Genomic DNA, 22,882 nt, shown 5'->3' with positions numbered 1-22,882 from the left:
AACCTTGGCAACCCTATATTAACCTTGATGTTTTTGTGAGTTTGCGAATTATGGGCTTTAGCTACTATAGAAAATGTGCCGGCAGGTTTGCGCCTGTTTGTTTCCTGCGTCCTTAGGAACAGCAGCGGCATATAAGTATAAACCTGAAGGCGGCGGTGGAGAATGAGGAAGAGGAATCGAGCCAACCCCAGGCATTGCGATCGCGGCCGGGAGTAGCAGCTTTCGCCGATCTTGCTCAATCCCCCTTTCTCCTCACTCTGAAGGCGGATCCGAAAGTGACCGGGACGTTTCCTGGCAGCAGCAGCAGCGTTTGGGCACCAGCGGGGATTTCCCGATCTGCAGCGCTTGCTTGGGAGGCAGGAGGGGACCCCGGGCTCCTCGGACGCGGCTGCACCATGACGGCGCCTCTCTTCCTCGTCGCCCTCCTCGCCCTCTTGCCAGGTAGGGGGTGGCCCTGGCAATGGGGCGCGGGAGGGAGAAAGAGACGGGGGTCAGAGGCTGTCGCCCCCCCTCATTTCTGTCTTCTTTAAAATAATTCCCCATTTTTTAAACCTGGGGTTTTCCCTAAAACATCTTTTTTATCCAATATTTCCTGATGTTCTTTCCTTTAAAAGCTCTCTTTCTCCAAAGGCTTTCTTTCTCAAAACGCTTAAAATATATTCCATGCTTTCACATTTTTTAAACTGTTTTTGTTCATTGCGGTGCTTTAAAAAAGGTAAAGGTACCCCTGACCATTAGGTCCAGTCGTGGCCGACTCTGGGGTTGCGGCGCTCCTCTCGCTTTATTGGCCGAGGGAGCCGGCGTACAGCTTCCGGGTCATGTGGCCAGCATGACTAAGCCGCTTCTGGCGAACCAGAGCAGCGCACGGAAACGCCGTTTACCTTCCCGCCGGAGCGGTACCTATTTATCTACTTGCACTTTGACATGCTTTTGAACTGCTAAGTTGGCAGGAGCAGGGACCGAGCAACGGGAGCTCACCCCATCGTGGGGATTCAAACTACCGACCTTCTGATTGGCAAGTCCTAGGATCTGTGGTTTAACCCACAGCGCCATCGTGTCCCACTGCAGTGCTTTAAGAGGTGATTAATAAATCGACAACAATAAAAGCTCTTTTCTCTTTCTAGCGTCTTTTATTCCTTGCTGCCCCTGCTTTTTGAATGGACTTTGGCTCCTTTCGGTTTTTCTCCCTTTTCCACTCTTTCTTTCTTTTTACAATGCAAATCTCCCTTTATTTGCTCTGAAGTCTCCCTTCCCCTGAATTCAATGGCACTTCGGTGGTGGCTATACCTTTAAAGCTTATTCAAAGCACACTCTTTCCCTCAAAGAATTCTGGGCATCGTAATTCACCACTGGCAGAGGTACAGTTGAATTCCCAGCAACCCTTAAATCAAGAAACTACAGTGCCCAGAATGCTTTGAGGGCAGAAATGTGCTTTGAAGTTATACCTGAAGGAGCATCTCCACCCCCATCATTCAGCCTGGACACTGAGGTCCTCCGCCAAGGGTTTTCTGGGGGGTTCCCTCACTGTGAGAAGTGAAGTTATAGGGAACCAGGCATAGATAGGGCCTTCTTGGTAGTGGCGCCGCCCTGTGGAATGCCCTCCCATCAGATGTCAAGGAGATAAAGAACTACATCTTATAGAAGATATCTGCAGGCAACCTTGTATCGGGAAGTTTTTAATGTTAGATGTTTTACTATGTTTTATATATGCTGCAAGCCACCCAGAGTGGGCGGGGTATAAATAATAAGATGATGATGATGATGATTGGTAGAATTAGATTTAAAGTGTGTTCACACTATACATTTAAATCACATGTCCTTCCCCAATGAATCCTGGGAACTGCAGATTATCCTTCACAGAACTACAATTCCCAGAACCCTTAATAAACTATAGACCCCAGGATTCTTTTGGGGGGAAATGTGCTTTAAATGTGTGGTGTGTGGACAGCCCAAGTATGACCAGTAAATATGTTTCCTTTACTGAAAAGAAAGCCACAACAACAGGGCAACCCAAAAGTGGCACCGTCAATTCTTTTTTATTTGTTTGTTTTTGCAGATCATTTCAAATGCACTGTTCTAGGCGATCAAAAGTCTAGTACTGCACTAATTGGCAAACTAATTTTCTCAGTACATGAAACTGCCAAAAAAAATCCACCCTGTTGTTATTGGCATCTGTCTCGAGAGACGATAGAAGAGTGCATCATCAATTGGCAAACTAATATTCTTGGTACATCAAATTGCCAAAAAACCTAAAATTTGATACACAAACATGAAACTACTAAGCTTTTAAGGTCAAGTTAGCTTTGACAAAACAGGTGCCTCTTTTCCACTGTGGACAAAGTCCAGAAAGATCTGGGAACGGTAGTCGATAAGGCTGGTCCTTGGGCTTGCCGATCAGAAGGTCGGCGGTTCGAATCCCCTCGACGGGGTGAGCTCCCATTGCTCGGTCCCTGCTCCTGTCAACCTAGCAGTTCGAAAGCACGTCAAAGTGCAAGTAGATAAATAGGTACCGCTCTGGCGGGAACCGTGTGCTGTTCTGGTTTGCCAGAAGTGGCTTGTTCATGCTGGCCACATGACCCGGAAGCTGTACACCAGCTCCCTCGGCCTATAGAGCGAGATGAGCGCAGCAACCCCAGAGTCAGCCACGACTGGACCTAACAGTCAGGGGTCCCTTACCTTATGCCTGTAGCAGAACTAGTGGCAAAATGTATTGAGCTCCACTTCACTTCTTTGCAGAATCACTTCTCTGAATGCTCCCTTCTGTCAAAACAGCAGCAGGAATATCCCTGTAATTCTGAGGGACTTGTGTTTTGATCTGAGGCCGAGCTCTTCCTAACAGCTTCGTAGGCTGAAGCCCAACGCGAAAAATCAGTAGCACTACTTACTCCAGGTTCAGAGTGCAGCCTGACGGAGGGTTGGAATCCTAAAGCGCTTTTAAATCCAGGCAGCTGACGCCCATTTCCTATCCTTCACAGCCGTAGCTACACAAGAACTGGCCCTCGATGCAACTCCATCGTGCCCAGAGTCTGTGTCTATCCGAGGTGGCACCGTGTCACTCTCAGATGGGTTTCGCCCAGGAAGCATCCTCACCTATTCCTGCCCAGATGGCAGCTATCCGTATCCAACCCGAAGCCGGATCTGCCAGTCAGACGGAAAGTGGACTCCGATGCGTTCCTCAGGCAAAAGCCCCCTCAGCCAAGCACTGTGTCGAAGTAAGTGAGCGTTGCTGGCTACTTTGGGGTTTTCTGGAGGGCTTATGGAGTACAGTGGTACCTCAGGTTACATACGCTTCAGGTTACAGACTCCGTTAACCCAGAAATAGTGCTTCAAGTTAAGAACTTTGCTTCAGGATGAGAACAGAAATCGTGCTCTGGCGGCACGGCAGCAGCAGGAGGCCCCATTAGCTAACGTGGTGCTTCAGGTTAAGAACAGTTTCAGGTTAAGAACGGACCTCCAGAACGAATTAAGTACTTAACCCGAGGTACCACTGTAATCAGATAGAAGCCTGTTATTGCTCCAGTATGTGTTATTGCACCTTACTGAGAGCTGCATTTCCTTGGACTTAATCTGCTGGGAACTGGGTGCTAGTGTGTGGGGTTGGAGAAGGTGGTGGATCGGTCCAGAACCCAAATATAGGGACACCGGCACATCTTATTTTTCACTATTATACCGGTTTATACAGGCTCCCCACCCCCCAAAAAACCCTAGAACTGTCATTTGTTAAGGGTGTTTGGAATTGTAGCACTCTGTGAGAGCTAAGCAACAGTTCCCAGGATGCTCTGGGGGAAGCCATGACTGTTAAAGTTGCTTGAGCGAGAGATGGCATTTCCTGAGATATCCCAGAATGCATCACCCAGGATTTGTCATGGGGCAGAGGGAGACACAGGTCCCACGTTACACCTTTTTGGAAGCGTCGGTGAAAGGAGAGGGGATATCTCCAGCGATCAGTGCCCGTATTATGATGTTGGTGTTGATGACGATGATTGATGCCAAAATCCAGCATCGCCTGAGCTTTGCGAGTGCAGCTTTCTCCTGACTGAAGTGCAGAGTGTTTGAGGACCGGGACATTTGCAGGGAAACCAAAATGCTTGTTTACAAAGTTATTCTACTACCAACCTTACTGTATGCCTGTGAAACATCGACCACTTATAAACGCCATCTCCAACTGCTCGAAAGATTCCATCAACGGTGTCTCCGAAAATTTGTACACATCACTTGGGAAGACAGGCAAACTAATACCAGTGTACTGGAAGAAGCAAAGATCACCAGTGTTGAAGCAAGGATTCTTCAACTTCAGCTTCGTTGGACTGGTCATGTTGTTTGGATGCATGATTACCATCTTCCAAACTTACCTGATTACCATCTATTCTGAACTTAGGAATGGAAAGTGAAATATTGGTGGAAAACAAAATCTTTAAAAATGTAATATTGTTGTTGTTGTTGTTTAGTCGTTTAGTCGTGTCCAGCTCTTCGTGACCCCATGGACCAGAGCACGCCAGGCACTCCTGTCTTCCACTGCCTCCCGCAGTTTGGTCAAACTCATGCTGGTAGCTTCGAGAACACTGTCCAACCATCTCGTCCTCTGTCATCCCCTTCTCCTTGTGCCCTCCATCTTTTCCAACATCAGGGTCTTTTCCAGGGAGTCTTCTCTTCTCATGAGGTGGCCAAAGTATTGGAGCCTCAGCTTCAGGATGAAAGACTGGACTGCGAGTGCTCTAATTGGAGAATAGCCTTGACGAAAGGTGTCATGGACTTCGAAGAACTCAGGGAGAAAGGGAGAAACAAGCTTTGAGGAAGGCATGTTTGGCAAACCCTCACCATGATTAACTCCCACTTGGAAACCTATGTCCCCACTGTGGAAGGATGTGTGGATCCAGAATTGGCCTCCACAGTCACTTATGGACATACCATTAAGACTGTGTTCATGGAAGACAATCTTACTCGGCTACAAGTGATCGCCAAAGAATAATAATATGATGATGATGGCATCTGTCTGTCTTGGGAGACAATTCAGCACTAGCAAAATAGTGCTGTGCTGTTAAGAAAAAGAAAGGGTGAAGGGGGGGGGAGAAACACACTGGTAATTTCCTCCTCCCCGAGCAGAGAACAGAAGCGGACTCATAAAGTGCAGTTCACCACTAATCTCCCGCTGTGCTGACTTCCGGAGGTGGCGCAAAACGGCAATGGCGGTCCTCTTTACTCTGTGAAGAGGGGCTCCGCGAAAAAGGGTTGTCCACTGCGGCAAAGCGGAGACCCATCAAGAAAAACCACAGGCAGAGCGAGCCTGTGGCCGTGGGACTCGGCGGGCGCCAAAAGCCCCCCCAGAAACGAAGAAGGAACCCCGTAAGGGGCTCCGGAACGTGAAAGGGGGAGCGGCGCTGTGAGTTCATCGCTCTTTTCGTGGATGCAAAGCCGCGCTGCTGCTGCTGCTGCTGAGCGCCGACCTTTCTTCTTGAAAACATCGAAATTGGCTGCAACATACCCGTGAGTAAGGGGAACTAAACATCGGACTAAAATTTTGGAATTTGGCTGAAATTTGGCTGAAAACGGGAGGCGAGTAACAGGAAGTCCGTCTCCCAATCTTGCTAACCAGATCAAAGCAACGGTTCAGAAGAGCGCTGAAGCGCTTAAAAGGGACTGTAAAAGCAAAACAAGGGTGTATTTGATAGACTTTGTAGTGAAAAGACAAGCAGGAAATCTTTGTAAAATTTGTGGACTTTATTCTTGGAACTTTCTTCCTAATTTTGAGCTATGCGGAGTTAAAAGGGACAACCCAGCTGTCGGGCTGTCAGTGTGCAAAAGAGAACTGTCAAACTGCTGATACTGTTATCGGAGTTTAAACTGATACATAGACTGAGACATTAACGTTTAAACACTGTTGCTGGGACCTTTCTTGACACCTTGTGGCCTTTTTTCAAGAAATAGAAAGCCCGGGGAACCTTCCTTTTGTGCTCTGGAACTACTAAGATTTAACATAGGGAACATAAGAACTTCAATGGCGGATAAGAGTTCTCTCCTTCCTTGAAACTTTGAAATACCCCCACCTAGAGGATTGTGGAGACATAGAGGCCTGGGAACTGTACTTTATTGTGATTCTCTGTGGTTAAATTGTTTACACTCTGGACTTGTTTGACTTATGGAACAAAAGAAAATTTGACCTTGAACAGAGGCAGGTGTGGAATGAGTGGCTCAGGGAGAACAAGAGCAGCTAAAGCTAAAGAAAAAGAAAAGAAACCAGTGCAACTTGTTCAAACAACCCTATCTCATCAACGAAGATCATCCGTCCCAACTGTGCTGACAGCACAGGAGGTGGAAGCTGAAGAGCCTGCTGCAGAAGATATGGCAACTGGAGGATTTGAAATAGTCCTGAAACAAATTTTGGAACAACTGGCAATTTTAAATCAAAAAGTGGACAATCAATCATCAAAAATTGACCAAGCTACATCCTCTATTAGTAAATTATCTGAGCAGGTTTCCCAGCACACTCAGGCAATTGAGAAATTGCAAGGAGCCACGACTGAAAACTATAAACTAGCTGTGGAAGCCAGTCAAAAAGCAGAACAGGCGAACAAAAAGGTTGATGAGATCAAGGGGGAAGTAAGGCCTCTGAAAAGACAGGTAGGGGAACAACAAGCCTACCTGTCATTGGTTGAATTGAAAAGTAAGGAAAATAATCTCAGGTTAAGGGCCATCCCAGAACTGGAGGAAGGAAATTTACAGGGATTTTTAACACTTTTGTTCTCCAAATTCTGGGGGATTGAGGAAGATAAGGATTTTAAAATTGTGACGGCTTTTAGACTGGGAAAATTGATAAAGAAGGATAAGTCCAGAGACTGTTTGGTTATTTTGAGATCAAGAGAGGAAAGAGACAAGATACTAGGCCTACATTTTAAAAAATCTTTGGAGATAGAAGGTAAAAAGGCTGAAATTTACAGAGACATACCCAAACATCTTTTGGATCTTAGGACCACTTATACAGATTTGACCAAACTGTTGAGATACAACACAATCCCTTATAGGTGGGAGTTTCCGCAAGGACTATCATTTACCTACAAAGGAAGGAAAGTAATAATTAAAACACCTGAGGACCAACAGAAGTTCTTACACGACCACAAGGAGGACCTCCAGAAAGGAGCCGCAGCTTCTTGGCCACCACCACCACCGGGACCATCTCCAAAGCCTACACCGTCTGGATCTGGACCAGCATTACCACCTCCGGGATCGGAGGGAAACCTAGACACCCCACTGTAGACCCACCAATTAGACCAGGATGTCGTTGCAGCTTCTTAGTTGGAATATAAATGGCGGAAATTCTCCGGAAAAAAGAAGAAAAGTATTTCATATTTTGAAAAAGAACAATTGGACATTATTTGCCTGCAAGAAACGCATGTGACAAGGCTCCACAGAAAAGTGCTAATTAACAAAAGACTAGGCCAAGAATTTATTTCTTCGGATAAAGTTAAGAAAAGAGGAGTGGTGATATATGCAAAGGAGAGCCTGTCACCGAAATTTTTATTTAAAGACGAACACGGCAGAATTTTGGCGATTGAAATTCAGACACAAGGAGAAAAATTTTTGATATTAGGAATATATGCTCCAAATGAAGGAAAATCGGAATTTTTCAGGAAGCTGCATGAGATTATGCTGGACTACTTAGACTACAACAACATTATTATGATGGGTGATATGAATGGGGTTGTGTCTGTAAATATGGATAAGTCGCAAAGTGCTAACATAACGAAAGATGGCAGACTACCTAAAACCTTTTTTGAAATGACTGTCAATGTGGACTTAATTGACATATGGAGGGTTAAGAACCCCCTAGGAAAAGAAGGAACTTTCTTTTCTGAAGCTCATCTGACATGGACACGAATCGACCAAATATGGATAACTAGAGGACTGGCACCCAAGACTAGAAAGGTGGAAATCTGCCCAAAAACCTGCTCCGACCATAACGCTTTGAAAATGGAACTGAGACTAAATACAACCGGATCCTTTAGATGGAAAATGAATGACACCTTACTAAGGGACGAGAAGATTGTTAAGAAGGCCCAAAAAACTTTAAAGGACTATTTTGAGATAAATTTAAATACCACTGTGGAAAAAAGAACAATCTGGGACGCAAGTAAAGCAGTCATGAGAGGGTTTCTAATACAACAAAATACGATCAAGAAAAAGCTCTGGAATGAAAAGAAGGAGAAGATATTGGAAAAAATAAGAGATGGAGAAAAAAAACTAAGATTCAGGCCCAAGTCGAAGGAAGTGCTGAGAGAAGTGAAATTCTTCCAAGCACAATATTTGAAATTGATAAATCAAGAGGTGGAATGGAAAATTAAACAAATGAAACAAAGATCTTTTGAATCAGCAAATAAGTGTGGGAAACTGCTAGCATGGCAGTTGAAAAAGAGACAAAAACTTAATACAGTTACAAATCTAGAGATTGAAGGGAGAATGGTTCAGAAACCCGAGGAAATTAGAAAGTGCTTCCAGAGATATTTCAAAGAACTTTATTCACAAGGGCCACAGAAAGATTCGGAGGTGGACCAATTTCTCAAAACCAACAGATTACAGAAAATACCTCAGGAAATGAGAACAATCCTGAATAGTAATATCACACAGCAAGAAATTGAAAGCGCCATTCAGAACCTCCAATTAGGCAAATCTCCAGGCCCTGATGGACTTACCTCCAAATACTATAAGGTTCTGAAAGACTATTTGATACAACCTTTGTTGGAGGTCTGTAACCAGATTATGGAGGGGAGGAAGGCACCGGAAACGTGGAAAGAAGCCTTCATCACATTGATACCTAAACTAGAAACTGAAAAGACCCAGCTTAAGAACTACCGCCCCATCTCACTCCTAAATGTGGATTACAAAATTTTTGCAGACATTTTGGCAAGTAGGTTTAAAAAAGTGCTTAATGACGTGATCCATAAGGACCAGGCAGGTTTTCTCCCTGGTAGGCATTTGTTTGACAACACAAGAAACATCATCGACATTTTGGAACTTTTACAAACAAAGCTTAACACTAGAGCGGTGTTAACCTTTATTGATGCGGAGAAAGCCTTTGACAACATTTATTGGATGTTTATGAAGAAAAATTTGGAAGGGATGGGAGTGGGGCGGGGGTTTGAAAATGGAATAGAAGCAATATATTCAGAACAAAAAGCTAAATTGATAGTAAACAATGTGGTGACAGAGGAGTTTAAAATTGAAAAAGGGACACGGCAGGGGTGCCCTCTATCCCCTCTATTGTTTATTTCAGTTCTGGAGGTGCTATTGAACATGATTAGAAAGGACCGGTTGGTACAGGGAATTGTGGTCGGAGTGAAACAATACAAATTGAAAGCATTTGCAGATGACCTGGTATTAACATTACAGGAGCCAGTCTCTAGTACTAAAAGAGTGCTAGAATTAATTTCTGACTTTGGTCGGGTGGCGGGATTCAAGCTGAACAAGCAAAAAACTAAGGTTTTAGCAAAAAATTTGACAACTACAGAAACAGATGAGTTCCTGAAAGAAACAGAATTAAATGTGGTTAAAAAAGTAAAATACCTAGGGGTGTATCTGACCTCCAAAATTTTGAATTTGTTTAAAGACAACTACGAGAAATGTTGGTCAGAAATCAAAAGAGATTTGGAAACGTGGTCAAGATTGAAACTTTCCTTGTTGGGCCGAATAGCAGCTATAAAGATGAATGTATTGCCAAAAATGTTATTTTTGTTTCAGACCCTACAGATCGTGGACAAGGTGGAATGTTTTGGAAAGTGGCAGAAGGATATTTCTAAGTTTGTTTGGCAGGGCAAAAAGCCCCAAATAAAGTTTAAAATATTAACTGATGCGAAAGAAAGAGGGGGATTTGCCCTGCCAGACTTGAGGTTATATTATGAATCTGCAGCCTTCTGCTGGTTGAAAGATTGGATTTTACTGGAAAACACTGATGTCCTAGATCTGGAAGGGTTTGACAATGCTTTTGGGTGGCATGCATATTTGTGGTATGACAAGGTTAAAGTGCCCAAATTGTTTAAAAACCACATTGTTAGGAGAGCAATTTTAATGGTCTGGACAAAATATAAAGACTTATTGGAGAGTAAGACTCCGAGGTGGCTCTCACCGGTGGAGGCCAAGGCACGTAAGAGACCTAACATGGAGGCCAATTGGCCTAAATATGGGGAAATAATTGAAAAGATTGGAGACAATTGGAGGTTGCAGAGCTTGGAAAAATTAAAAAACAAGGTGCGAGATTGGTTGCATTATGCACAAATTCAAGAAGTTTTTAAAGTAGACAAGAAGGTTGGATTCCAGGTGGAAAAATCGAAACTAGAGACAGAACTGTTAGAACCAAAAAGTAAACTACTTTCGAGAATGTATAACCTGCTGCTTAAATGGAATACTCAGGATGAGACAGTCAAATCCGCCATGATAAAGTGGGCGCAGGATTTGGGGCATAACATTATGTTTGAAGACTGGGAAAGGTTATGGAACACCGGAATGAAATTTACGGCATGTAGTGCCTTGAAGGAAAACATTATGAAAATGATATACCGGTGGTACATGACCCCAGTCAAGCTTGCTAAGATATATCACCTGTCTGATAATAAATGTTGGAAATGTAAAGAGGCGGAAGGGACATTCTTTCACCTCTGGTGGACCTGCCCGAAAGTGAAGGCCTTTTGGGAGATGATTCATAATGAACTAAAAAAGGTACTTAGATTTACCTTACCTAAGAAACCAGAGGCCTTCCTCCTGGGCATGGTGGACCAGAGAGTGCTTAAGAAGGACAGAACTTTTTTTATGTACGCTACTACAGCAGCAAGGATCCTGATTGCAAAGCACTGGAAGACACAAGATTTACCCACACTGGAGGAATGGCACACGCAGTTGATGGACTACATGGAACTGGCCGAAATGACTGGCAGAATCCGAGACTTGGGAGAAGAAACAATCGAGGAGGACTGGAAAAAATTTAAGGACTATCTGGAAAAACATTATAAGCTGTATGAATGTTAAAAAATGCACCTTTTAGGAAACTCTAGCTTCAGTAAGGTTAAACTAAAGAAATGGAAATTAAGGCACAAGAAGTCTGAGATAGAATAATGAAATAACTTTATTGTGTTTAAATGAAAATGTACATGATTTGGGTTATAACACATTTGAAATTGGGTAACATGATAAAACGAAGGATACAACAAGTAATGAAATAAGTTAGCAAATTGCTGATGTTATGTATTACAGAGAATGCAGGGTTGGGAGGATGTGGGGAAGTCCAGTAGATTTGGAAAAAAGAACAAGAAAATTTGTAACCTTTCTACTTTACTCTTATAATATGTTCTTTATTACTTTTTTCTGTATTTTACAAACTCAATAAAAAATATTATAAAAAAATAATAATCTCCCGCTGTGCTGAAAAGGGAAGCAACAAAATGGGCATATCCTGAAAGAGGAAACTTCTAATTCATGCTGAATAGGACTTAAATACTGAGTACACATCGTAGAAGACTCCTGGTTCTGAAGAAGGGCTTTGCAGGAGAATGAAAGCTTGATACAGTGGTACCTCAGGTTACGAACTTAATTCGTTCTGGAGGTCCATTCTTAACCTGAAACTGTTCTTAACCTGAGGTACCACTTTAGCTAATCAGGCCTCCCACTGCCGCCGCACGATTTCCGTTCTCATCTTGAGGTAAAGTTCTTAACCCGAGGTACTATTTCTGGGTTAGCGGAGTCTGTAACCTGAAGCGTCTGTAACCCGAGGTACCACTGTACAGTCATACCTCATGTTATGTCCGCTTCATGTTACATTCTTTCAGGTTACGTCCCACAGCGACCCAGAAGTACCGGAAACGGTTACTTCCGGGTTTCGCGCATGCGCAGAAGCTGCAAATTGCAACCTGCGTGTGCGCAGACGCGCCGCTACGGGTTGCGTTCTTTTCATGTTGCGAACGGGCCTCCGGAACAGATCCCGTTTGCAACCAGAGGTACCACTGTATTAAGTATTGTGTGGAACAGCCGTTTTAATTCTGCTTCCTGGTAATTGCAAAAGGATAATTGACGCCAATGTGGAATCTGCCTGCTCTGGCATTGTTTTGGATTCTGGGCCTCGATAGCCTTGTTCCATGTGCTTTGTCCTTGTCCTTCCTCCTTTGCAGAGATAAGCTGTCCTCCGCAGAGGTCCTTTGAAAATGGCTCCTTTGGCCCGCGGCGAAGCTTGCATCCTGTGGGTGCTGTGCTCAGCTTTGAGTGTTCGGATGGATACCAGCTCCTGGGTTCCTCCAGGCGGCACTGCCTGCCCAATGGACGCTGGAACGGGACTTCTCCAGTTTGTGAAGACGGAGGTATATCCTTAAATACTCCTCTCCCACCTCGACCACACACACACATGCACATGTACCATGCACTCACCTTCTGCACTAAATAGCCTAATTTATGCAAGTTGCAGAATTGAGTTTTGCATATGTGTGTGTGTGTGTGTGTGTGTGTGTGTGTGTATGCCTTGTTCATTTTGTGCCATTAGAGAACTGAATTAGTTCAGATGTTTGGGATTTTCTGTTTGCTTTGAATGCAGTGCCTTGGTTGCATATATGACTAGGAAAAAAATGAAATATGGTGTACACATTGATGACCAAATTCTTCATTTCTAGTTCAAAAATCTCTCCCAGCCCAGCCCATCCACATGTTTTTCAGTTGCAAAGAACATTTCTCACAAGATGTGTACTCCCTACTAGATGTGTTTAGGATGACAGCACTAGGGTCAAACTACATGTTACGTTTTTCACACCATTTGCCCTTGAGTACAATATATTTCTTTGACAAATATCCAGTGACCCAGTTGGGAAGCCTAGCATGAATATAGGTGGGCTTTAACCCTTTGCCCTTTGCCATAGCCTCAATCCACACTGCCCCCCTCCACCTTCTATTTGTATGGAGGGGGGCTCCTCTTGGAGCAAATGGACAATTCCCACCCCCACCCCCAATGTGCAAATAGCCAGCATGGGGTCTCTCTCTGGATTGGGACCACAGTGGGTTAAAAAACTCTTTCTCCTACACAATAGGAAAAGGGACCCCTGACCATAAGGTCCAGTCGTGACCGACTCTGGGGTTGCGGCGCTCATCTCGCTTTAGTGGCGGAGGGAGCCGGCGTACAGCTTCCGGGTCATGTGGCCAGCATGACTAAGCTGCTTCTGGCGAATCAGAGCAGTGCACGGAAACGCCGTTTACCTTCCCGCCGGAGTGGTACCTATTTATCTATTTGCACTTTGACGTGCTTTGGAACTGCTAGGTTGGCAGGAGCAGGGACCAAGCAACGGGAGCTCACCCCGTCATGGGGATTCGAACCGCCGACCTTCTGATCGGCAAGTCCTAGGCTCTGTGGTTTAGCCCACAGCGCCACCTGCGTCCTACACAATGCTCCCCTGTAATAACTTGAGGGCAAATGGTATGACTAACATAACAGGTAGTTTGGCTCTTAGTTGGTTTCGGACCATGGAATTTGCTGCAATGTGCAGTTGGAGATGTGCTTTGATTGTGGTTGGTGGTGCTTGCCATATGATATATAACTCCACATATCCTGCGTTTCTGCCCTCATTTATGCACATGTCCTCTCTGCAGCGGGGCACTGCCCAAGCGTTGCCATCCCGCCAGGGGCAATTGCTACAGGGGGGCGCAACCGTCTTGGCGACTGGGTCTCCTTCCAGTGTCAGAGTGGCCTGGACTTGGTGGGGTCTTCCCAGCGGGTCTGCACTCCAGAGGGTGAATGGTCAGGAGCTGAGCCAAGTTGTAGAGGTAAGCATCACAAACACACACACACACACACACAAACACACACACACACACACACACACACACCATCTTCTGTCTCCCCGGCCTTCCTGTATCCTTTTTCTCTTGCTCTTCTCTCATATGTCCCTTCGTTTAATCTGTTTTGTTTTGTTTTGTTTTGTTTTGTTTTGTTTTGTTTTGTTTTGTTTTGTTTTGTTAAACCTTTAATGCTACCTAGTTTTTGGAATTTCCTTCTTCCGGATATTCCCTCTGAAGTGTAGGTGGGATCCCATGAGGCAAGACACAGCAATAACAGAAAGAACCTTTCTTGAACTACATAGCTGGATAACTGGTGCAATGCAACTGCTTATATACATTTCTGAAAGCCAGGGCCACTCCCAACGTGATTGGCTGTCTAAACTTCCAAGCTGTGTGAATCATGACTCAGAGTTTAAGGGCCAATGGAAGAGGCCCAAATCCTGAAATGTTTTGTGATTGGATATCATGTATCGAATCAGAACACAGGAGCTCAGAATCCTTAGTCCAAACAAACACAGACCACTGAAAACGTAACAGCCTCTACTTCACCTTCCGCAAGGGGAGCCACAGGGGAACTGCAGAAAGAATGTGGTTGGTCAAGGGAGCTGTGGACTCGGAAAGGTTGAAAGCCACCCGTCTAATTCATTATAATGTGATTTCCTGTGTACAGCAAGGCAGGCTCTCTTTCTATATCACTTACACCCCACACCCCTTTTGGAGAACAAGTCTCGACACCTTTGCCATCTTGTCTCACGGTGACAGAAAGCACCCCCAAACCCTTTTCTCTTTCCTTACAGCTCCCTATTCTTACGATAGGGCTGAAGATGTCAGAGCTGAATTTGGAGCCTCGTTTACTGAAGTTTTGAGCGACGTGTCATCTTCTGGTCCTGACCCGTCTGAGACCACTGCAGGCGAGTCTGAGCCCCGATGTAGTTTCTGTAGGCCAAGCTGGGACTCGGAGCAGAGACAGAGAGTCACATATTATTTTAAAGAGGTGCTTTCCATGGGGTTACAGTGGTACCTCAGGTTACATACGCTTCAGGTTACATACGCTTCAGGTTACAGACTCTGCTAACCCAGAAATAGTACCTCAGGTAAAGAACTTTGCTTCAGGATGAGAACAGAAATCATGCTCCAGCGGCAGCAGGAGGCCCCATTAGCTAAAGTGGTGCTTCAGGTTAAGAACAGTTTCAGGTTAAGAACAGATCTCCGGAACGAATTAAGTATTTAACCCGAGGTACCACTGTATTTCCATCAGCCTTCTCAATCCTTCTTGGCTACTTTGTTAAGAATTGCAAGCTTTGTGGATTAGGGGAAAGCTGTGGACATAGTGTAACTTGATTTCAGTATGGCTTTTGACAAAGTTCCCCACGATATTCTCCCCATGATATACTTTGGTGTGAAACAGGTAGGAAGCCGTGTTGGTCTGATGGAGTAGAAATAAATAAAATTAAAATTAAAAAATTGTCCAGTGGCACCTTAGAGACCAACTAAGTTTGTTCTTGGTATTAGCTTTCGTGTGCATGCTACTGGACAATTTTTTTTTTTTTTTAAAAATACAGGTGAAACTCGGAAAATTAGATGACGTGGCTCCCCAAATCTCTTTTCTGATGAGAGCAGCTTTTGCATCTCATTTGGAAACCAAGGCGTCTGGGGGAAGAATGGGGAGGCACACAATGCCAAATGGTTGAGGTCCAGTGTGAAGTTTCCACAGTCTGTGTTGATTTGGGGAACCATGTCATCAGCTGGTGTTGGTCCACTGTGCTTCATTAAGTCCAGGGTCAATGCAGCCGTCTACCAGGAGATTTTGGAGCACTTCATGCTTCCTTCCGCAGATAAGCTTTATGGGAATGCTGACTTCATTTCCAGCAGGACTTTGGCACCTGCCCACACTGCCAAAGGTACCAAAACCTGGTTCAATGCTCATGGGATTACTGTGCTTTATTGGCCAGCAAACTTGCCTGACCTGAACCCCATAGAGAATCTATGGGGCATTGCCATGAGAAAGATGAGAGACATGAGACCAAGCAATGCAGAAGAGCTGAAGGCTGCTATTGAAGCATCCTGGTCTTCCATAACACCTCAGCAGTGCCCAGGCTGATAGCATTCATGGCACGCAGCATTGAGGCAGTAATTGATGCAAAAGGGGCCCAAACCAAGTACTGAGTACATGTGCATGCTTCTACTTCTCAGAGGTCCAATATTGGTCTATTTGCAGTCCTTGTTTTGCTGATTTCATTTAATATTCTAATTTTCTGAGATTGTTAATTTGGGGTTTTCATCAGCTGTACGCCATGATCATCACAATCATAACAAATAAAGGCTTGACATATCTCGCTTTGCATGTCATGAGTCTATCTCATATATTAGTTTCACCTTTTAAGTTGAATTACTGAAATAAATGAACTTTTCCATGATATTCTAACTTTCCGAGTTCCACCTGTATGCTGGCATCATTTTACGGCAAGCCTCTGCTTGCGTCTGGGGTTCATTTTTGCCATGAGAGGCATCATCAGGGCTTCATTTGAATTTACGCCAGGCACATTACCCCCAAACTTACTTTCAGGGCCAAACTGCACATCCTATTACATGCATCTTTGCATTCTTACAGCTGTGTGTGTTTTAAAATACCAGCCATGGGAGCTTCAGATTCGGATCAAAACTACAGCTTGGAAAGAAGAGTAAACTCCCCTCCGCCAGGGCCATGGACCCCGTCTGGATAAGTGGGTCATAGCTGTCAACCGTCCCTTATTTGGTGGGAAAGTCCCTTATCCCAGCGCCATGTCCCGCTGCTGTCCCTTATTGATGATGTCCCTTAAATTTCCCGGGTTTCAAAGGAAGCAGCTCCTCTCCCTCCCTCCCTGCAGGCCAGGGAGGAGGGAGGCTCCAGCTGTGTTGCTTAGCTGCGTTGCTCACCCAATAAGGAGTCTAAGAACGACTGGGGGTTGGAGCTTGCATGCCTTGTGCCGATCAAATCGGCCGCGTTGCCTGGGGACTCGCCTTTGCTCAGTGCTTCCCAGCAGAGATGTGACGGTGGTTTTCCTTGCTGCATCCCCTTTGCCGGGTTGCTGCGCTGTGGGAACCACCGCTTGAGGCTTCGTTTGGCTGCTGGCTGGGCTTTCTGCCTTTGGCTCGGAGGGGCTCAGAGGTTGAACATACGTGTGCTTTGAAAATCCCTTATTTTGGCTGCTGATCCCTTATTTTCGAGGCTGCAGGTCCCTTATTTTCAAATCTGTAAGTTGACAGCTATGAAGCGGGTTCTTGCAGCTGCTATTAAACGAAAACGAAAACCCACCAATGTGACGATTCATTTAAAGTGATGTGTAGTTTGTCTTTCAGCTCTGGAATGTGTGAAATAAGGTTGGCAGAGGGGGTCTTGTGTTTCTTGTGTGAGAAGCTGCTTACAAACTGAATAAACATAACCAACTGATCTGCGGTGAGGGGTTCCACAAATTTTGATGGTTTTGATGGTTTCTCTTTACCCATACTAGCTCCTTCATTAGGACGACGGCTTATACTCTCCAAAGACAGCTTCCTATATGTCTACTTTCTTGTGGATGCATCTCACAGCGTAACTGAGCCCAACTTCAACATCTCTAAGCAGTGTCTGGAGGTCATAATCACCAGGGTAGGTTTGTACGAATGCGACATTGTACTTTAAAAAAAAATTAGTTTTCAATTACAATAATCCAATAATAGCCTCCTTATATCAATGCAAAATTAAAATTCCCAATATCAATCATTTAAATACCAAATTACATAATTTAGGTGGGCCCCTCACATGCTAGAATTGATGGTTTGATGATTTACTTTATTTCTGCATTCCAAAATCTTATTAATTTCAGTTACATTCCAGTCATAATAGTGATCCCTTATACAACAGCTGCAATATTTATAACTTCTATTCATATTAACTCATTTAATGATTTGTTTGTCTACAAGTGAAGATCTCATACATCCTTGTTCCTCCTGTGTGTGATATTTATTCTGTCCATGTTGTTTCTTCCTGTCCTTGAAAAATATTATGTCTATCTTTACTGGTTGTTGCTGCTATCCGTCATGCCTTGCGCGGAGTTGATATCCTGATGTTATTCCAAAGGTTTCTCCCGTGCTTCTCTGCTTTTGCAACTTTTAATGATAGCTGCAAAAGTTTCGACTTTGTACTATTAGGTCCGTTTGCTAGTACAATGTTGATTTCTAGTTCCCCACAAGCCCATTTACGCAGGGTGAGCATGCAATGTACAAATAATAATAATAATAATAATAATAATAATAATAATAATAATAGATGGTATTCTCCTGTCAGAGCCTGCCTACTTCTAAATCTAATCTTCAGAGGCCTTGTAGGCCAAGCCCACACGGGAAATGGGCAAATCTGTCCATTTCAATTTCTCTTAGCTTCTATTCCCCTCTATCCTGGTTTTAATTTCAGTTTTCCACATCAGTTTGTGGCATGTTAGTTGTCATGAAAAAGCTGTCAGCATTTTAGCGCCATTTTCTCCTAAACTTCACCTTTTTGCAACACAATTTCCCCCGGATGTCATTTTCACCGACAACACATGTTTTCCTCCACACGTACATACATTTGTGTACTTGTCATTTATCTGAAGAAGCACATTGCAAAAAAATGGGGAAAGTGTGGATTTGGGAAGATGGCGGTGTTTCGGAAAGTGGGCAATGAGGTAGAGTCGCTTTTAAATGTCGATGGAATAAAATTTATCCCACACCCATAAGCCCACATTTGGTTGGGGCAAAGGTGTTGCCAGAAAATGGGGGGCTCGCTTAAGGCCAGACCCCCTTTATCTGAGTCACTGTTGCTGAAGACTAGGTTCTTTGGTCAGAGCAGGAAGAAAAGAGAAGGCAACCAGGCAAAAATACAAACTGGGCTGATAAGCCTTTGTTGTTTATTTGTTGTGGCAAAGTTTCAGCCTCTGTAAAAGCAAAGAAAGGGCCTTCTCTGTTGCCACATCCAGACTTTGGATCTCATATACCTGGGAAGGTTGGCCTTGCCCTGTTTTGCTGACATTTTTCTGCAGCGTTAAGAACTTCCTACTTAAAATGCCCCTTTGGCATTTAGCAACACTGCACAGCCCTTTGCTATCACCGTTTGTTTTTACTCTGGTGTCTCTTATCTTGGGTTGTTTTTGCCTTTTTTCCTGCTGTTTGCTTTTAAACTGCTTTACTGCTAGTTTCGATTCTGCTCCTCCTTTTATATATAGTTCCGTTTACACAGCGTTGTGTTTTACTGGTTTTTTTTGTAAGCTGCCTTGAACTATGAAGGCAAGGCAGGGGCATATAATTTTTTAAAAAATAAATATTATCCAGTTCATTAAGAGTCTTCCTTCAAGGCACTCTGGGTAACTAAGCTATGGATGGAGTTGGGGAATGATAACCCTGTTTGTAGGACTTCCTTGAGAGGAAACTACAGCAGTCACGTAACCGTGCCTTTATTTAAATTTTTATAAATATATAAATGTACACTGAGGTCCTCCGCCAAGGGTCTTCTGCTGGTTCCCTCATTGCGAGAAGCAAAGTTACAGGGAACCAGGCAGAAGGCCTTCTTGGTGGTGGCCCCCGCCCTGTGGAACGCCCTCCCATCAGATGTCAAGGAGAGCAAAAACTATATACAGTGGTGCCTCGCAAGACGAAAAGAATCCGTTCTGTGAGTCTCTTCGTCTTGCGGTTTTTTCGTCTTGCGAAGCACCCTATTAGCGGCTTAGTGGATTAGCGCTATTAGCGGCTTAGCGGATCAGCTGATAAGCGGCTTAGCGGCTTAGAAAAAGGGGGGGAAGGGGAAAAAACCCACAGGAACTCGCAAGACATTTTCGTCTTGCGAAGCGAGCCCATAGGAAATTCGTTTTGCGAAGCACCTCCAAAACGGAAAACCCTTTCGTCTAGCGGGTTTTCCGTCTTGCGAGGCGTTCGTCTTGCGGGGCACCACTGTAACTTTTCAAAGACATCTGCAGGCAGCCCTGTATTGGGAAGTTTTTAATGTTTGATGTTCTACCAAGTTTTATATATGCTGCAAGCCAGCCAGATGGGCGGAGTATAATTAATAAAATTATCATCATCATCATAATTATTACATTTATGCCATCTTTTCCTCCAAGGAGCTCAAGGCCTCAACCCCATTCTAGTTCGACACGCTAACCGCTACACCAGACCAGAAATGGTGGATTTTTCTCCAGAAGACAAATAAAAAGATTCTCCCTGAAAGAAAATGAATATATATTATCAGTCACTGAAATACACTTTTGGTGGTAATTTAAGTTGTTTCAAGCTGTTTTTAATATTGTGTTTTCATTCTTGTAACTCACCCTTGGACCTTAGGCTGAAGGCCGTGATAAAAATAATAATCACATGAACCCATCAAACCACATTTTTACCTCCTCTGCCGCTCTTTCTCCTTCCTCTGTTTTTCGGTTTCTTCTTTCTTTCCTCCCCTTCCCAGATTGCCAGCTTTGATGTTCCCATCAGGTTCTCTGTCATCTCTTACGCCAGCCGGCCCAAGACCATCGTCAACATCCAGGATGATATAGCTGAAGATACAGAAATCGTTATTGAGAAGATTCAAAATGAGATGAACTACAAAGGTGCTGAGAGGGATTCCCACCCACCCTCACCCCCCGTTTTTGTGCAGCTGCGTGTTCAAAATGTATTTTCTGAAACTCGGGGCCCAGCAAATGTGTCAGGTTTTTCTCGTGGTGGTGAAAATGTGTCTTCAAGGCACATGTGACTCAGGGCCGTCTTTAGTGTATGAGGCGCCGGGGCGCAAAGATCCACCCAGCACCCCCAAATGCTCATCTTGCCACTGCCGCTGCCTCCTCCCGAGTAGTAATAAATGCTACTTGCACGGAGGGAAGCCTGGGGATGTGGGGTGAGGGAGGCTTGGGAAGGAAGCTGCACGCCAGCCAGCCATATACAGTGGTACCTCGGGTTACAGACGCTTCAGGTTACAGACTCTGCTAACCCAGAAATATTACCTCGGGTTAAGAACTTTGCTTCAGGATGAGAACAGAAATCGTGTGGCGGCAGCGGAAGGCCCCATTAGCTAAAGTGGTGCTTCAGGTTAAGAACAGTTTCAGGTTAAGAACGGACCTCCAGAATGAATTAAGTTCTTAACCTGAGGTACCACTGGTGGCGCTTTGGGTTAAACCACAGAGCCTTGGACTTGCCGATCAGAAGGTCGGCGGTTCGAATCTCCGTGACAGGGTGAGCTCCCGTTGTTCGGTCCCTGCTCCTGCCCACCTAGCAGTTCGAAAGCACGTCAAAAGTGCAAGTAGATAAATAGGTACCGCTCCGGTGGGAAGGTAAACGGCCTTTCCGTGCGCTGCTCTGGTTCGCCAGAAGCGGCTTAGTCCTGCTGGCCACATGACCCGGAAGCTGTACGCCGGCTCCCTCGGCCAGTAAAGTGAGATGAGTGCCGCAACCCCAGAGTCGGTCATGACTGGACCAAATGGTCACGGGTCCCTTTAGCTTTACCTCACCACTATAGTTGGTGGGCGCAGGTTCCATCCTAAGCCTCTGCAGGGATCGCTCTTCTCCCGCGAAAGCTAGGGAGGCAAGCTTCGCGCCCGCCAGCCATATGGTTGGCAAGGCGCAGCTGGCAGGCGTGCAGGGAAAATGGAGGCCACGGCAAAGCCGCGCAGCTCCCCCACTCGCTGGGGCGCCCCTGAGATGCCAGCGTCCTGGCGCAGCACACCACTAAGCCCTATGGGAAAGACGGCTCTGATGTGACTAGTGCCTAAATTTCGGGATTTTCCCCCCTCTCACCTGCTGTTGTTTCAGCTCCTTTGATTTGTTCCTGCTGTTTCAACATCTTACATTTACTTTACGTTTCAGTGCACTGCCCACCCTTTCAGCTTTGTAAGGCATCCTGAGTTTTGAAAGAGGTGTAGAACAAATTAAAAACCAATGCCAATGCCATCCTGAGAGCCAGTGTGGTGTAGTGGTTAAGAGCAATAGACTCGTAATCTGGTGAACCGGGTTCGCTTCCCCGCTCCTCCACATGCAGCTGCTGGGTGACCTTGGGCCAGTCACACTTCTCTGAAGTCTCTCAGCCCCACTCACCTCACAGAGTGTTTGTTGTGGGGGAGGAAGGGAAAGGAGAATGTGAGCCGCTTTGAGACTCCTGAAGGGGAGTGATAAAGCGGGATATCAAATCCAAACTCTTCCTCTTCTTCCTCTTCATCCTCTTGCAGACCACGGCAACGCAACAGGAACCAACATTCAAGATGCCCTCGACTCCGTGTACCAGATGATGATTAATGAGAAGGAGTTTACCAAAGTGCCGTGGGACAAAATCCGTCACGCCATCATCCTGTTCACAGACGGTGAGGAGAAATGGGGAGATACCTTCTCCCTCCCTCCCCATAATAGGAGGAAGGTTGCACAGAAGCCAGAGAGTTCAGTCCCTATGCCTACCATGAGACGAGGGCCCTTCAGGATTTAACCTCCTTCCGTTGGGCCTGTAAGACAGCTAGTCCGCCTGGCCTTTAATTTGAATTCAGCCTGATCTTTTATTTCCCTTCTCTTCCTTCCCCCTCCCCTTTTATGAAGATCACATGCTCTGAGACCCCACAGCTAATTCTCCCCTGGCCTCCTCGCTGCCTCAAGTAGGGCTAATTCAGCCAGCTAGCCCTGGTGATTATCTAATGCTTATTAGATGGATTTCCCCTAAATTGATTTCTGAACTTTGAATGTTATTGTTACTCATGTTTGTATACTGTATTTTATGCTGCTTTTACAATTAAGAGTTTTAAATTTGTTGTTAGCCGCCCTGAGCCCAGTTTTTGAATTGGGAAGGGCGGGGTATAAATAATAATAATAATAATAATAATAATAATAATAATAATTATTATTATTATTATTATTATTATTATTATTATTATTATTTATTATTATTTCCTGCGAACTACTAGGTGATCATTGTGGCCCCAAGTAGAGACTAGGAAGAAACTGGATTCGGTTCACGTTTAAAGATGGATCTACCCAATATGCAAATTTCTGAAACAATATGCAAACTGCGACACAGCTATTTTGTGGTTCTGCAGCTGAGTAACTTGTACACAGATGCATATACATGGGT

General features: G+C 44.8%; 1 protein-coding gene across 1 annotated transcript in view; it reads left to right on the top strand.

Annotated features, from left to right (window-relative positions):
- The first annotated feature begins 128 nt into the window (after positions 1–128).
- C2 (complement C2) overlaps positions 129–22,882 on the top strand; it is a 52,861-nt gene continuing 30,107 nt past the window's right edge. Inside the window, exons 1-8 of the mRNA XM_083724018.1 lie at positions 129–441; positions 2,976–3,212; positions 12,147–12,332; positions 13,606–13,779; positions 14,592–14,705; positions 17,286–17,422; positions 20,246–20,387; positions 21,996–22,127. Of these exons, the coding sequence (XP_083580144.1) occupies positions 396–441; positions 2,976–3,212; positions 12,147–12,332; positions 13,606–13,779; positions 14,592–14,705; positions 17,286–17,422; positions 20,246–20,387; positions 21,996–22,127 (1,168 nt within the window). The 5' untranslated portion in view covers positions 129–395. The remainder of the gene's footprint in view (positions 442–2,975; positions 3,213–12,146; positions 12,333–13,605; positions 13,780–14,591; positions 14,706–17,285; positions 17,423–20,245; positions 20,388–21,995; positions 22,128–22,882) is intronic.

This window comes from Podarcis gaigeae (assembly GCF_964106915.1).
Source record: "Podarcis gaigeae genome assembly, chromosome: 2".
Lineage (NCBI taxonomy): Eukaryota > Metazoa > Chordata > Lepidosauria > Squamata > Lacertidae > Podarcis > Podarcis gaigeae.
This window is presented reverse-complemented; position numbering and strand designations above follow the sequence as displayed.